This window comes from Nelumbo nucifera, chromosome 1 (genome assembly GCF_055504915.1).
Source record: "Nelumbo nucifera cultivar China Antique chromosome 1, China Antique-T2T, whole genome shotgun sequence".
In the NCBI taxonomy this organism is placed as follows: Eukaryota; Viridiplantae; Streptophyta; class Magnoliopsida; order Proteales; family Nelumbonaceae; genus Nelumbo; species Nelumbo nucifera.
Window position 1 is genome coordinate 93209344 of NC_142649.1, and position 15015 is coordinate 93224358.

Here is a 15015-nt window from a genome sequence, read left to right on the forward strand (position 1 = left end):
TACAAATTGAAGCATGATGTGAATAATCTTAGACAGGGGGAGAAGCCCTTAGCAGTCTACTTCTCTATGCTGAAATCTTTTTAGCAAGAGATTGATCTGATGGAGACTATTGTTTGGGGTTGCACAAAGGATGCAAAAACATATAGGAGGTTGGTGGTGAGAAATCGGGTCTTTGAGTTCCTCACCAGACTCAACTCAGAGTATGATATTGTGAGGCAGAATGTTTTAGCAAAGAATGAGGTGACTTTGTCTCAAGCATACGCTATGGTGAGCAGTGAGGAGAGCAGAAGACAGGTTCAGTCTGTTGAGCCGCAGGTTGATCACTATGCTAATGCTAGGATGAAGCCGAAGGTTAGCACTGGGAAGAAAAATGTTATCTGTGAATACTGCAAGAAGCCTAAACACACTAAAGACACATGTTGGAAGCTGTATCCAGGGCTCGTTTCTGCCAGATTCAATAAAAAAATGGTGGAAAAAGGGTTGAAAGTGGAAAAGGTGGAAATGCAAATGTAGCCACCTCTTCACAAGGTGAACAAGGACAAGGTGGAGAGAAGTTTGTGGGAGAACAACTTGCAGCTGCTAAGGCTGAATATGAGAAGTATGGCCGAATCATCAGTCACTTGGAGTCCACTGCTACAGCTCCTTCAGAGATTATTCCTTCCTCTTTATATGCTCACTCAAGCATTTGTGCCACTACACATCATGCTTCTATCTCAGGTACTCATAAAATCCCTTGGATAATTGGTTCTGATGCTTCTAACAATATGACCAGTGTTTTACAGTTATTCACTTCTTACCAACTTCTTTCTGGTCGAGATAAGATATCCCTTGTTGATGGCTTCCTAGCCCCTATCATGGGAAAGGGAGACATTAAGACCTTTAATGCCCTGACCTTATCATCTATTTTTCATGTACCTAAACTTAATACCAATTTCCTTTTAGTTAGTAATTTGACTAAATCCTTGAATTGCAGTGTAACCTTTTTTTTCCTTTATATTGTGTTTTTCAGGACATGGAATCTCAGAAAGTGATAGAGAGTGGCCATGAGGCGAATGGGATCTATCTGTTAGACATGCCTGAGTAGAGCCAAGTACAACCTAAGAGAACCGCATTTGTTTCAGAGTTCACTAGCCGTATTATGTTATGTCATAGTCGTTTGGGTCATTTGTCCTTTTCTTCATTGAGTCAGTTGCTTCCAGAGTTATTTAAAGGAATTAGTCTATCGAGTCTTCATTGTAAGTCTTGTGAGTTCTCAAAGCATTGTAAAAGCACTTATCCTTCAAGTAATAAAAGATCAACTATTCCTTTTAATATTGTTCACTCTGATGTGTGGGGGCCTTACCATTTACCATGCATGGGTGGATATAAATATTTCATCCTATTTTCTGATGATTTTTCACGATATACTTGGATTTACCTTATGCGCTCTCGAGCTGAAGTGCCTAAACTTATGCAACAGTTCCATGAACACATACTCACTCAGTGTAATACCTGCGTCAAAATATTCCAATCAAACAATGATAAGGAATATTTTGAGAAGGACCTTACCTCCTATCTTGAGAAGTTTGGGGTTATTCATTAGAGTTCTTGTGCCCGCACTCCACAACAAAATGGAGAAGAGATGAAAAACAGACACATTGTGGAAGTTCCAAGGAGCATTCTTTTTGCTACCCATGTTCTTGTGGAGTTTTAGGGCGATGCAGTTTTAACATCTACCTACCCTATTAACTGCATGCCTTCTTGAGTCTTGGGATTAAAATCTCTTTTTGGAGTCCTCTTTCATGATGTTGACATTTTCTCTATTCCTCTGAGGGTTTTTGGTTGCACTTGTTATGTCAACATTCCCAATTCCAAAAGACACAAGTTTGACCCCAAGGCTCAGAAGTGTATCTTCCTTGGTTATGCCTCCACACAAAAAGGGGAAGTGTAGTGAGAATGGGCCGAATGGGCCTTAGTGTTCTTTATTTCTTTTGAGCAGTATTTAAAAGTTGTTTCTTAGTTATGGGCCTTACGAGCCTTCTTTTATTTTCTTTAATTATTTATTTGGTGTTGGTCGCCCCATTAAGGGCATCCAAGTAACTGTACTCAAACTTAGAATTATTAATAAAAGTGATGAAATGGGGCTAGAGAGAGAGGTTCGAATTCTTCTTTTCTCTCTTCCCTTCTTTTCTTCTTCCACAACATATTGTTGAAACTTCTTTCTTCTTCTTTCTCTTTCTCTCTTTTCTTCTTTTCTTGCATTATCTGAATTACTGTAAGTGTAATTTTCAACTCAGGTATTTTACATGTTTGTAAGATACTTAAAGAATAGAGATCATTACATTAAAGACAAATTAGTATGGCTTCCTTGTAAAGATTCGCATAATCATATTGACCATACCGAAGTGTATTTTTGGATATCTTAGACCCAATTAGAAGTGGAAGGAGACTCCAAGCTGGTAATAGGGTGGATGCAAAATGGAAACCTGGGAGTGTGGTCTCTTAGACAGCCGCTAAGAGAGATTATTAGCTTAGAAAGGGAGATTGGGGTGCACTTTAATTGGGTAAGGTCAGCAAATGGAATGGCTGACACTTTAGCTAAGCAAGGAGTTACTAGGGAGGCTTTGTTTTGGGCCTGTTTGTAAGTTTTTTATTTTCTTTTTCCATCCTTTTTGTGGGTGGTAAGCCTGTAATCTTTTTAATTATCTAATGAAAGTTACCATTTCCTATCAAAAAAAATTATCTTAGACCCAATTAATATTATTTTGCACTATTACAAAGATGGACTAGTAAAGATATTCAACACCTTGAAGAAGAGTTTTAACTTCCACTTCTACGGAAGTCAAGGTATTAGAAAGATCAACATGATAAGAATCTCATTCATTTATTCAAATACTCAAACACTAAAATGTTGTAGCTGGTCTAGAACTAGGGCTGTCAATGGGTCATTTCTGCCTGACTGCCCAAACCAAACCGATTATGTCAATTCTGGTTCCATGATTTTGTCCCAATTAATAAATTGGTCGGTTCTGGTTCTTGCCTGTTCCAAAATGGTTATTCTATTAAATATACAGGTTTTCCTAATTTTCTCATAACTTGTATCATATTTTATATTTGAAATGATAAATTTGATAGATAATATTAGTTAAAAATGTTTAATTTATTTTTTTGATAAATGAAAAATGTTTAATTTATTAACATATAAATAATTTAGTATTTTACTATCATTTTTGTTAAGGTTATATTATCAAAATTTAAGTTTTAAGTTATTATTTAAATAAATAAATATAGTTTTCAGTATAATCGGGTCTATTGGATCAGACCCGATTATTAACCAAGATGGTTCTGGGTCTGTGATGTTGTTCCAATTAATAATCAGTTTGGGACTAGGATCACCCAGACCCGACCTGTTGACAGCCCTATCTAGAACTTACCACTACAGTTCCATGAAGATTGTATATAATTGAATACTATTGAACAACGGTTAAAAACAATCACAACAACCGATGGAACATTCAATTACTATTGAGAGGCACTCCAAAGAATTACCATCTGAATTTTAGGTGATGCCAAAATAAGCTTTCTGTTCAAGATGAGGACATGAAACCGTTAAGTTGTGGAAGACTTGTAAAGTGTGGAATCGAATCCTGAATTTTATGATACACAACCTCATCACTTTACTTTCAGCCTCAATTTTCTATATCAAAACTTGTCAAATTGCCTTTTGGAATCATTGGAAAGATCATTCATGAACAGAGTGTTGGCCATTCAAGAACAACATGTTCACAAAGAGAAAGTATCTGAGATGAGGATGCTCAGATGGATGAATGGCAAGACTAAAAAGGAAAAAATTAGAAACAAGTGCTTTAGGAAAGATTTGTGAGCAGTCCTAATTGGTGACAAGGAAAAGTCATCTAAGATGGTCTTGTCGTGTGCATAGATGAAAAATGACTGCAGCGATGAGGAATTACTTGGTGCAAATGGAAGGATCTAAAAGGGCACGGGGAAGACCAAAGAAAATGAAGGTTGAAATGATAGGAAATAATCTAAGGACTCAAATTGACAAAAAAAAGTACAAGATGTTAATAAAATCATTCTTTCTGATAGATCATAGATAAAGGAATTTTATTAAAGCAAAAAAAAAAAAGTTATATGAAATGTATAGATAAAAGGATAGAGGCAAGGGAAAGTTAACCCTTAGCTCCAAAGCTGAAGAAGAGTCTCATACACTGATATACAAAAAAAGTCCAAACATAGACACTTGGAATAAGAGAGAAACCAGATTCCCAAATCAAATGATGCCCCACTAAGCTCAATAGCCACCCCATGCCAACTATCCAATTTGAGGCATCTTCCATACGCTGGGACCTTAGCTAAGTAATTACCAGGAACCTGACCTCAAACCTTACAAGCTCCCTCTCGCTCATCCCTTAGTTGTGGTTCGTTGCTTTCTGTCTCTCCCCTCTTTTTCCTTTCCCTTTAACAACAAACTTTTCAAATTTCTTCCCAAGGGATATAGACACTAAAGCTTTAACATTTTCTTCCCATCCATTAGCAACAATTTTGCTCAAACAATCACTTGTCCATGATGGGAAGTTTGATCCTGGTTTTTCCCTATCTTCTAGAATTTGAAGTATTCATTTTCTCTAGAATCTTATAATACTATCTACTTGAACCTCCTTCCATTTTCATTGATATCAGTAATAGAACTGTTGGAGACCAAGATATAGCCTAAGAACATTATCTATCACTTCCTTTCAGATCTAGATTAGGCCAGTCATAACCCACACTTAAGCACCCATCTTCACTCTTCACACCCCTGTGTTTAGTTTACACCAACACATCCCTAGCATTTCTTAGATCCTTCTAGGAATGGTCATTTATGACCTAGCCAAGGACCAGACCTGGACATACAATATCAAGCCCGTAGTGCAGGCCAGTCTGGGCCCAGACAGGCCTAAAATCTGTTATTGCCTGTAAAAACCTGGCCCAGGCCCAGCTCATGATCATCCCTAGACCCTTCCCCCAATAACTTCTCTTTTTCATTTATAACAGAGGACAGGTGCTTAAATGGGTTTGAGACCTAGGAGTCCATCACATGTTGAAGCTCTTAGCTCCAGAAAAATAGATATTTCCAAAGGTGTCAAAGCGATTGGATTCTCAAAAAAATTAAAGCCAGTGTCTTTTAAGCTTTGATTCATCTCTTAATATTCCTTGAGAATTCATTTAAGTTTTCAGCACCCACATGTTTCATGGAGTGGTCCCTCTCTAAAAGACACATATCCTTCTCCTAATCAACCTTATAAATCTTTATTCATTCAAATCTGCTTCTCCAGTCAAACCTGATTTTCCTCTTTTGTCTTAAAAACCAGAAGTTGAAGGTTTCTTCTACCCCAGACCTACTCCAAACCCTTACCCATTGAACAAAACTCCATCAAAGGCCCCTTCTATTTCTTTTCCATAGTGAAATAACTACAGATATGCCAAGTGTAATATACTTCATATTCCTTCCCTTATAGCATTGAGGCCTTTTGAGGAACACAATGAACAATGTCCTTGACGTTAAATCTTGATGCCCGTTTTTAGCTATTCATGGTAGGCTCATACAAAGATATCCTCTGCTTCAACTGATACCCTCTTCAGATTCCAAATAATTAACAAGTTAGCCTTTTAATATTGGGTAGGCAAACCAAGATAGTTGCCTACATCTGGTTGTTACAGCTATTGGTGAGGCCATTGAAGCCATGATTGAGGGGAAATTAGTCAAGGTTATGAGAGCATTAAGTGGGGTGGGAGGAAGTAATGTTGTGGCTACAAAACACAGGAGTTCCACTAGAAATGGTATCCATTTTGCAGTAGAGACTATGTGGGGGAGGGTGGGGAGGAAGAAGAATAGGTTAACTAAGAAGAGAATATAAGGAAGTTAGAGTCAAAGGATGAAGGATGTTGCAACTATGGAGACAGTGAGGAGAAGAGTAGAGAGGTTGAAGAGTTGAAGGGACTAAAGATGACGTGAGGCTCACCAGATCAACAAGTCTCTCCTACTCAAGTAGGTGGTGGACCAAGATGTAGCATGGCCAATTCTTTAGGTCCAAGGGCTATTAATTCCATGCAATCCATATTCAATAAGTAATCAACATTCTTCTCCGTGAATATTGTTTGTCTAGGGTTGATGAGAAGGGTAGGGCTTAAACTGAAGTGGTTATCCAGGACAAGTGGTGGTAATCAAGGCGGGGAATGCAAAGAGGAAGGCTTTTTAGCATAAAATCCTGGTATAGTGGTTTGAAGACATTGGCAGAACCCATAGAGGTTAAACCATATGTAGAAAAGATCAAGCAATGTTGATGCAAACCAAAGGTGAAAGATTAGTTTTCCTTGTTTATTTTATTTTATTTTTTCATCAAAAATTAAAGCTTTGGATATCTCGGATGACAAATGCAACACCTTCAATGGTCACAAGCTTTTTCTGGTGTACAATTAGGATTCACACTAGTTTTTCTATTTTGTGAGTGAGAATCTTTAAAATTCCTCTCAATTTTTGGTGTAAATCCACATTCATAGAAACTGGAAACACCCTAGGAGGGTTCATCAAAATCAATGAAGTTAATACAAGTTTAAGGCAATGAATTCTTTGTGTCCTTATCTAGGAATATCTTTGGCTAAGATCCCAAAAACTGAGTAAGCTCCAATGAGTGTGTAAAATGACTATCTTCCATAGAAAGCTGTTGGAAGATGTGTATTTAGGAGTCTATGGGTATACCAGGTATTTTACATGTAACATGATCATGTTATAGCATACCCAAAGTTGTAAGGGCAATATTGTAAGTTTGTAACTTTCATACTTATTTCATTATGGAATCAAAGTGTTTGAGAGGGTCGGATCTCTCTAACAAAACCTTCTCTTCTCTTCCTTCTTTCTTCTCTTCTTCTTCTCTCCGAAAACTCAAATAACAATAAAGCAAACTTTCTATTCATCATAGATGGTTAAGAAATTTAAGAGTACAACCATGTCATGTTAAGCCAGAACCATGGCCAATTCTTCTTTTAGGTATGGACTGTAGAGGTTCTTATATGTATTTGTGCATTTCTTGTGACCATGTAAATCCCTCTTTAAGCCACACTTGTCTCTGGTATTCTTTTAGAGGTAATTCTTAACAAGATACTGTAAATACAGGAAAAATGTGAATAAGGCCTTTGAGACAAAACAAGGGCATATAGGTATAAATCTCATTCAACTGGGCAATCAGTGACACCAATAGATGTGTAAAACCCAAGGTTAGAATTAGACAGAATGAAAATCCTGTTTATATGTAGAAAGGAGGGGGCTAATTTGGGATTGCAATGGCCCAATCGGGGTGGCAGATGCATCAATGGTAGAGGTTAAAACTGCCTTGTTTGACCTCAGAATTGTTTGCCAGCTGGGCCTAGAGCTTATGGGGGTAGAAGGGAACTCAGCCAACACAATCAACAAGATTGGTCTACCACATGGAGGACCTTGGAGAATGGACCATTTACTTGCTGAAGCTAGGGATCTGGCGTCCAATGTTATCATTTACTTTTGGTGGATTCCCAAACAAATTAACAGTATTGCTAATAATTTGGCTAAAACAGGGGCGTATAGAGACAATCTGTATAGTTTAAATTGTATGCTTCTAAATTCTTGCTGTTTTTATTTTTTATCAGTGAAAATGATTTGTATTAATGGATTAAAAAGGTAACTAATACAACACGATGGGAAAGTTATTCCTTTTGCTCAAACCCCGTAAAAAACCAGTCCAGAACAACTGTTATCTTGTTACACCCTGTTTATCCAGAGAGTCAGCAAGCCCATTCAACTCCTGACTGACTTAAACTCAGCCCCTAAATTCTTGCTGTTTGGAAGGCTCTTTTTTCAGTTTTTTTGTATATTCCTTCTTTGGTGTGTAAATTCCCTGTTCTATATTCCTTATTTTATAGTCACTTTCTATCAAAAAAGAAATCCTGTTTATATTTGAATTCTACCTTGTCCAAAACAAGGTTATTGTTATGTACAGGAAACATGCTGCTAAGGCCCTTTAGGTCAAATAAGAGCCAATAGGTACAAATGTTGCATAACTGGGCAATTGCTTATAATAGGCACTGGTAGATAATGGAAAACCAAGGTTCTAAATTTGAAATATTGAAATTCCTGCTTCAGCTTTCAAAAATAACTCTTGCTCCCATTTCAATGATAATCCTCACATTCATATATAACAAAGAGAAAAAAAAAAGAAACTTAGTTTGAACAAATTTTGGATGCAGATAAATTGAAAGAAACAAGGAAATATATTTTTATCAATAATATAAATTGTATTCAATCAGGAGAAAACTCCCTGCTACCCAAAAGACTGATAGAAATAAGGAAATATTTACCCCACCATTCATAATCCTAAAAAAACAGTTAAAAAATGATAATTCACAAATAGGTCAGGAAGATAGACTAAGCACTTCTCAGACTACTAAACATATAGTCCTATCATTCAAGTATATCTTATAAAAACACTTGTCCAAGTTGAGCACTCCGGTTCAACCAGAATGTTCTTTCCTACCATATGCTAGAAATATTGTTATCATGTATTCCATGTAACCTATTTCATTTGTTCCAAACTTCGTATTTAACCAATCGAAGCTACAATAAATATGACAGAAAAACAGAATACTTGATAAAAGCTACAACAGGTATGAGAGAAAAAGAGAGCATCCGACACATGCTAAGAGAATAACATTAATAATTAATAAAACTCATGCAGTTTAATGTACCTGCCGCTGCTGAACATCTTGTGGTGGAGGCCAAAACAACGAGGAGAATTGGAGACCATCGATCCACCTTTCACTTGAACTAGCCATGTGATTCACTTCCAATTTAACCAATCTACGCGTATCCAGCCAATAATAAGAAATCCGTATTTTGGAACTCAAAGCAGAGCATCACACCACCAGTCCACCTCTCCGACAGAATTATCTACAACGGAGTATGGATCTAAATTCGAGACTACAGAAGAACAACTCCTGCTAATTAGTCCTTCCACAAATCCACATTTCTTGTCTCCATTGTGTTCATAACTTCCATCACCACAAAAAGAATCAAATTACACCTCAAAAAAATTCAACCCATTTAAAATTATCAAGACAGGTAATTCCCTCTCGAATCTCTGCAGAATCAAAAGCCGCCGAGAAACCAAAATCACTGGAACATACAAAAAATCAACGAAATATAAAATAATGAAAAAATGATTTCCATCACCGGGTTCCCATCTCCACTTCAAAAGCCCGCAAGAAGCAGTCACATTTTTCCTTCAACAATCCAAAAGACTCCCCTTCAACTAGAACCAATCAAACTCTTACTAAGAAAAACACAGAAAAAGAATAACGGAAGAATATTTCGACTAACATCACTCGAACCAGAACAAAAAAATCAAAAATCCCAAGATATTTCCGTCAAAAAAATCCCACCAAAAAAAACAATCTAAAAACACAGAAACGGCTTACATGCTTTTGGTTCTGAGAACGTATGGAAGAATTCTAAGCTCTGCTCTCCGTTGCTCTGCTTTCGCTTTCTATCTCTTCTTCTCTCTCTGAGCTTCTGGTAACGAAAAAAAATGATTCTTTTTTCAGAGAATTATGGAATGAGAGAGGAAAATCTTTTCGCGACTTCTAAGTAACCCAAGCTGGCACATTCGGCCAATGCATCGCTGCCTACGTGGCGTTGATATTTTCATCGACCTCCAATGATGTACATGGCTTCAGATCTCACATATCATCCACATGCATGTCTTTTCCCATGCATACATGACCAACATCCATCCACATACAGCATAAAATAACGAAAAAAAATTCGGGTGAGAAACTGTCCACCAATTCGAGTGATTGATGAAAGGACGATAATAACCTTGTCATGTTTTACGCAATAAAATAGTGAGATATTATGATGCCTCTGAATAGTAAACTAGTTTTCTGCTGAGATATTTTTGGGGGACTCTACGGTGAATCAGGGGCCACCAAAGTGGAAACGTGAATGCGATCATTCCGGTAATTAGATACGGTACTGGAGGGTTGTTTAGTAATATGCATTCTGACAGTGTTTCAAGAGCCGATGTAAACCTTTTTTACTTTTTTGGAATTTTACCAAATACAGCTTTATAATGTTCCAGGGTTCTCGGTTCATGTGACACTAAACGGACACCAAATGGACCGAGCATATTCGGATCTGGGTTCAACCCAATCAGGCGATCCTGTCAGGTCCGAAACTAAAATAATTTTTAGGCCATTGATGATTGAACACATTAATTTATTAATGGTGCATCGCTCCCGTAAAGGACAGCAGATATTTACAATTACAGACAAGAGTGTTAATCTAATGACTTGGATTTAGTTAAGGTGTCCTGCAATATTTTATATTCATTAATATAATTAGGGTAATTTGATTTCAAAGTCACCGCAGAATTATTAATGTGATCGTATAGTTCGGGTCGGTGTGGGTCGGTGTGGGTCAGTGTCAAGGGAAGAGCGGGGCGGGGGAAGAATTTCAATTCAGAGGAGGATGTTTATAGGGGACGTGGGGGAATTAATAAAAGAGGTGAAGTGGACTGCCAATAATTTCTCTCTTTTATATGGTCAATTTATATATTTTCTTTTTTAATTTTGGAAATAGCTCTTAATCATTCATCATCAACATATTTTACTTCTTATTTATGTTTGTTAAAATTTCATTTTTGCATTTTGTTTTATGTTTATAACTGTTTTTAATTCGAGTAAATAATATTTAAGCTAAAATTCATTTCTTCCATTGCTAACTTATATATTTACTTCTTTATTACAAATATAATATTTGCTTTAGACTTTCATATGGATTCTATGTTTTTGAATTTTTCTTGTTTTATGTTCATAACCTTTTTTTACCTAGATAAACCAATCTCTTACTTAATTTATATGTCCTAATATATTATCAATATAAAATGATTTTTTAACTTTTAAATGAACATTTTTCATCATATACAACTTCTTTATTGAAACCAAATAACTTGTAAGTATGAGTACCGGATAAAAAAGAGTTTGACAGCTTTGTCAATTTTGTATAGTGTTTGATGATTTTTATTTCACTAGTAAATATGTGCACATGGCAATTTTAGATAACAGTAACAATTTCAATATCCTTATCATAATTCATTAAAAAAGATATAACACAAAGTATAATGTTCTAGTGGATTAAAATTTTATATTTCATTTTCATTGCTTTTTATTTATCATATTTGTTTTTGTTTGATACGATAAATATATAATATTAGACATGTGCACAATTATAGACAATTTTATGTGTTTTCTATAATTTTTTATCTCTATCTATTTTTTGACTTTTTATTATATAATTATGACACCATATGTTATCTATTTGACTTGAAAGAAAAAGTGACCCCATTTTTGGGCAACTTTAAATTTTCTTTTCCATTTCCATGATTAATTCTAAAAATAATGCTTGTTTATCAAAAATATATTTATTTAATATGTTAAATTTATAACATCTTAAATATGTATTTTGTAATTTTTGTATTTTTATATATTTTTTAATTTTTATTATTTAATTATTAAATCATTGAATGACCAATTTTACCCAAAAGATTAGATTGTTATTGTGCAAGTCAAGTAGGTTGAGTCAAGTTTAAGCTCAACCCAAGCCCAACCCTACCTCTGATGTGTCCAACTTGGGCCCAGCTCACACTAAATTTGATAAATTATTTGGGTTGGGTTGAGACTTGGGTTTGTCAATTAGCCTCATGGCAAAATTTGAGATAAATGTATTCTATATATGCATATATGTATGCAAATATCTATCTATATATGTATATGTTAGGCTTAAGCCCAACATGAAAAACAGAAAATGCCCAAACATTGGAGTTTAGGCCTAAGTTTAGCTTGGGAGTCGAAAATCCAAACCAGCCTATCTAAAATTACAAGTTGGGTAGGTTCGGACTGAAGTTAAACCCAATCAATTTGCATCCCTCTAGACCATTAACCACAAATTAGATGCAAAAGCAGTTTTCCTTTCAAGTTAGTTTACTTTTTTTATTTCTAACATTAATAAAAATATCTCTATTTATCACCTACATTTTTGTTTAATATAATAAATACATAATATTAGGGATACACCCAAATGTTTTTTGCAAAATTTCTATATTTTTAATAGTTTTTGTGTCTCTATCTTTTCAGAATGTTTATTATTTAACTATGACATCAGAGGTTGACCCATTTGACCTAAAAGGTTGAACTATCAACCCACCACTTGAATAAAAAAAAATTGTTTCATTTTGGATCTATTTCAAATAATGTATTTCATTTCCATCACTAATAAAAATATTTCTTGTTTATTGATTAATATGATAAATATATAATTGAAGGGATGAGAAATCCATCATATGGATAGCCGAACCCTACAGGTAGGTAGGGCAAAATTTCAAAAATTTTTCTCTCCCATGTGAGAATCACATTCCAGTTTTAGAAAATCTGCATTTTCAATGATCAATTTTGAACCTAAACCGAACCAGATCTAAAACCAAAAGGTAAGAGAGGGATATAACTGATACGGAGTAGAAGTAACTCCCAACGAAGGTGTTCACACCCAAAGAAAGCTCCAAAGACTGCTCCCACTAAAGATGACACAGCATAGGGTGGAGCAGAATCAGCAGGTGGTTCTTCACAAGAACCGAATCCTTCAGCAAGAATTCGATGGAGGGTATGTGAGCACGACTTCAAATCAGTTTTTCTCCAAAAACTAATATCAAGAACCCTTCCTGATCGCTCCTACAGTGGAGAACGAACTGGCAATGGCGACAGTAGAAGGAGGGCGCAAGAGCAAAAGATGGTGCAGTCTTACTGTTGCTATATTCTCTCTTTCTGTGATCTGAGATCTAATTGAATTGTTGTGTCTGGATGTCCGCCCTCCTCCTCCTTTTATAACCTTAAAGAGAGCTCATAATCTCATTAGGAGTTTCCTAATCCAAATCCTTATTTGGATCTGAACTCTCTTTAAGAGATAAGGATAATCCCTTATCTTATTTGCAGATCTAGATCAACCCTCCTAAGCTTATTAGGAGTTTCCAAATCTAAATCTGTATTTGGATCTAGACTCTCTGAGTGGATAAGGATAATCCATTATCCTATCTGCTGATCCAAATCCCAGATTCGCCCCTCTTTAATTAATCTAATTAAACCAGTTCGAATTGGGCTTTAGGCCCATTAAGTTCATGTGCTCACAAGCTTCCAAATTACTACCTAGTTGGGTTTCCTTGTATGGTGTGGGACCCAAACATTGATCTACACATCAGTCACATGGGTTCAGCCTAGCCTCTGTCACAAAGCCAGGCCGAATTCACTGTTATGGATAGTGAACCCCTGAGCCCATCACCATGGGCTCTTAATGGGCCCAACACTTACACTAAGTGGTCCCTGGGTCAATCCACCTTATAAAAACCCAGGGACTGTGGGCAGATGCAAGATTATCCCACCAGGTATTACCCTCAATGGTCTTACACTTAACCTCTCAGCTCATAATGATCAAACACTGCCCGACAAGAGAGGACCTCTCCCTCAGCTGCAAGGAACAGTGTTGCACTCTCTACTCACATGGATCCCGGGAATTAAAACCTTTTGCAAACATTTTGAAACCGTAATATATATATATATATATATATATATATATATATATAAATATATATTATAAATATATTTAATATATTTTGCAAAAAACAAATTTCAACGATTGAAAATGGTTGTTGACAGCTTTGGTTTCCATAAGAGAGAGTGCATCCCCAATCATTATCTTTGTCCGACAAAGGGGCTGATCCTGTCACTATGATCACCCACTCAGATGAATTCTTGGACTGTCCCAACATACCCAGGTTTTGACCCCCTCTAAGGATCTCACTGATTGGCATATCAAAGACAGCCCAGTCCGACACCTAGTGCAGTATCATATCAAAGACAACCCACTCAGATGAACAGTTGAAGCCTTGTTGAGAAGATATAGGGTGCATCACCGAATTGCCACTGCTTATCATCCCCAGACTAACGGGCAAGCTGAAATTTCCAATAGAGAGGTAAAGTCCATCTTGGAAAAGACGGTGAATCCATGAAGGAAGGATTGGAACCTACGTCTAGATGATGCTCTCTGGGCATATCGGACAGCTTATAAGACCCCAATAGGTATGTCCCCTTACAGGTTAATTTTTGGCAAATCTTGCCACTTGCCGGTGGAAATTGAACATAGGGCCAATTGGGCAATCAAGCAATGCAACATGAATATGGAAGAAGCAGGGAAGGAAAGGAAGCTCCAGTTGCAAGAGCTGGAAGAGTTGAGGTTAGAGGCATATGGGAATTCAAGAATCTACAAAGAAAAGACCAAATCGTTCCATGACAATGCACTCTTAAGAAAACAAATTAAAATTGGACAAAAGGTCTTATTGTATAATTCTCGACTTCAACTCATGCTAGGTAAGCTACGTTCCAGGTGGATGGGTCCGTTTACTGTGACTAATGTTTTTCCCTATGGTGCAGTAGAGATCAAAAGTCTCGACACAGGTAAGATCTTCAAGGTGAATGGACATCGATTGAAGTTGTTCCACGAGGATGCAAATGTCCCCTCTACGGTTGACATCCCGTTGGACATTCCTCGGTATTCATTGGATTAAAGGAGCAAAAAGAGGACGTCGAGCATAACGATGTTAAACAATTGCGCTTCTGGGAGGCAACCCATTATGTTTAGTTAATTTTGTTATTTTGTTTGGTTTTGATTTTTGTGTTTAGTAGGAACCTCAAAAAAAAAAAAAAAAAGCGAACAGGGAAGTACCCCCAAATCCTTCTACTTTATGCATAATCACATACATTGGGGACAATGTATAACTTAAGTGTAGGGGGATTAGGGAAATCTGATGGAAATTTGGGATACCTTACCATCTTGAAATTTCTACTCCCGGAAACTTATCCTTGAACGATTTCAACTTATCAGGAATCATGTGCTTAGGCTGA

General features: G+C 36.4%; 1 protein-coding gene across 7 annotated transcripts in view; it reads right to left on the reverse strand.

Moving 5' to 3' along the window:
- LOC104605498 (protein GIGANTEA-like) overlaps nucleotides 1-9626 on the reverse strand; it is a 58343-nt gene extending 48717 nt beyond the window's left edge. For 3 of the 7 annotated variants that reach the window (XM_088888858.1, XM_088888842.1, XM_010270281.3), the window contains exons 1-2: nucleotides 9487-9626; nucleotides 8758-9320 (exon numbers count right to left, since the gene is read on the reverse strand). In XM_088888858.1, the coding sequence (XP_088744984.1) occupies nucleotides 8758-8844 (87 nt within the window). In that variant the 5' untranslated portion in view covers nucleotides 8845-9320; nucleotides 9487-9626. The remainder of the gene's footprint in view (nucleotides 1-8757; nucleotides 9321-9486) is intronic. The other 4 variants (XM_088888859.1, XM_088888857.1, XM_088888862.1 and 1 more) reach the window with 3 other exon arrangements.
- Between the last annotated feature and the right edge of the window lie 5389 nt (nucleotides 9627-15015).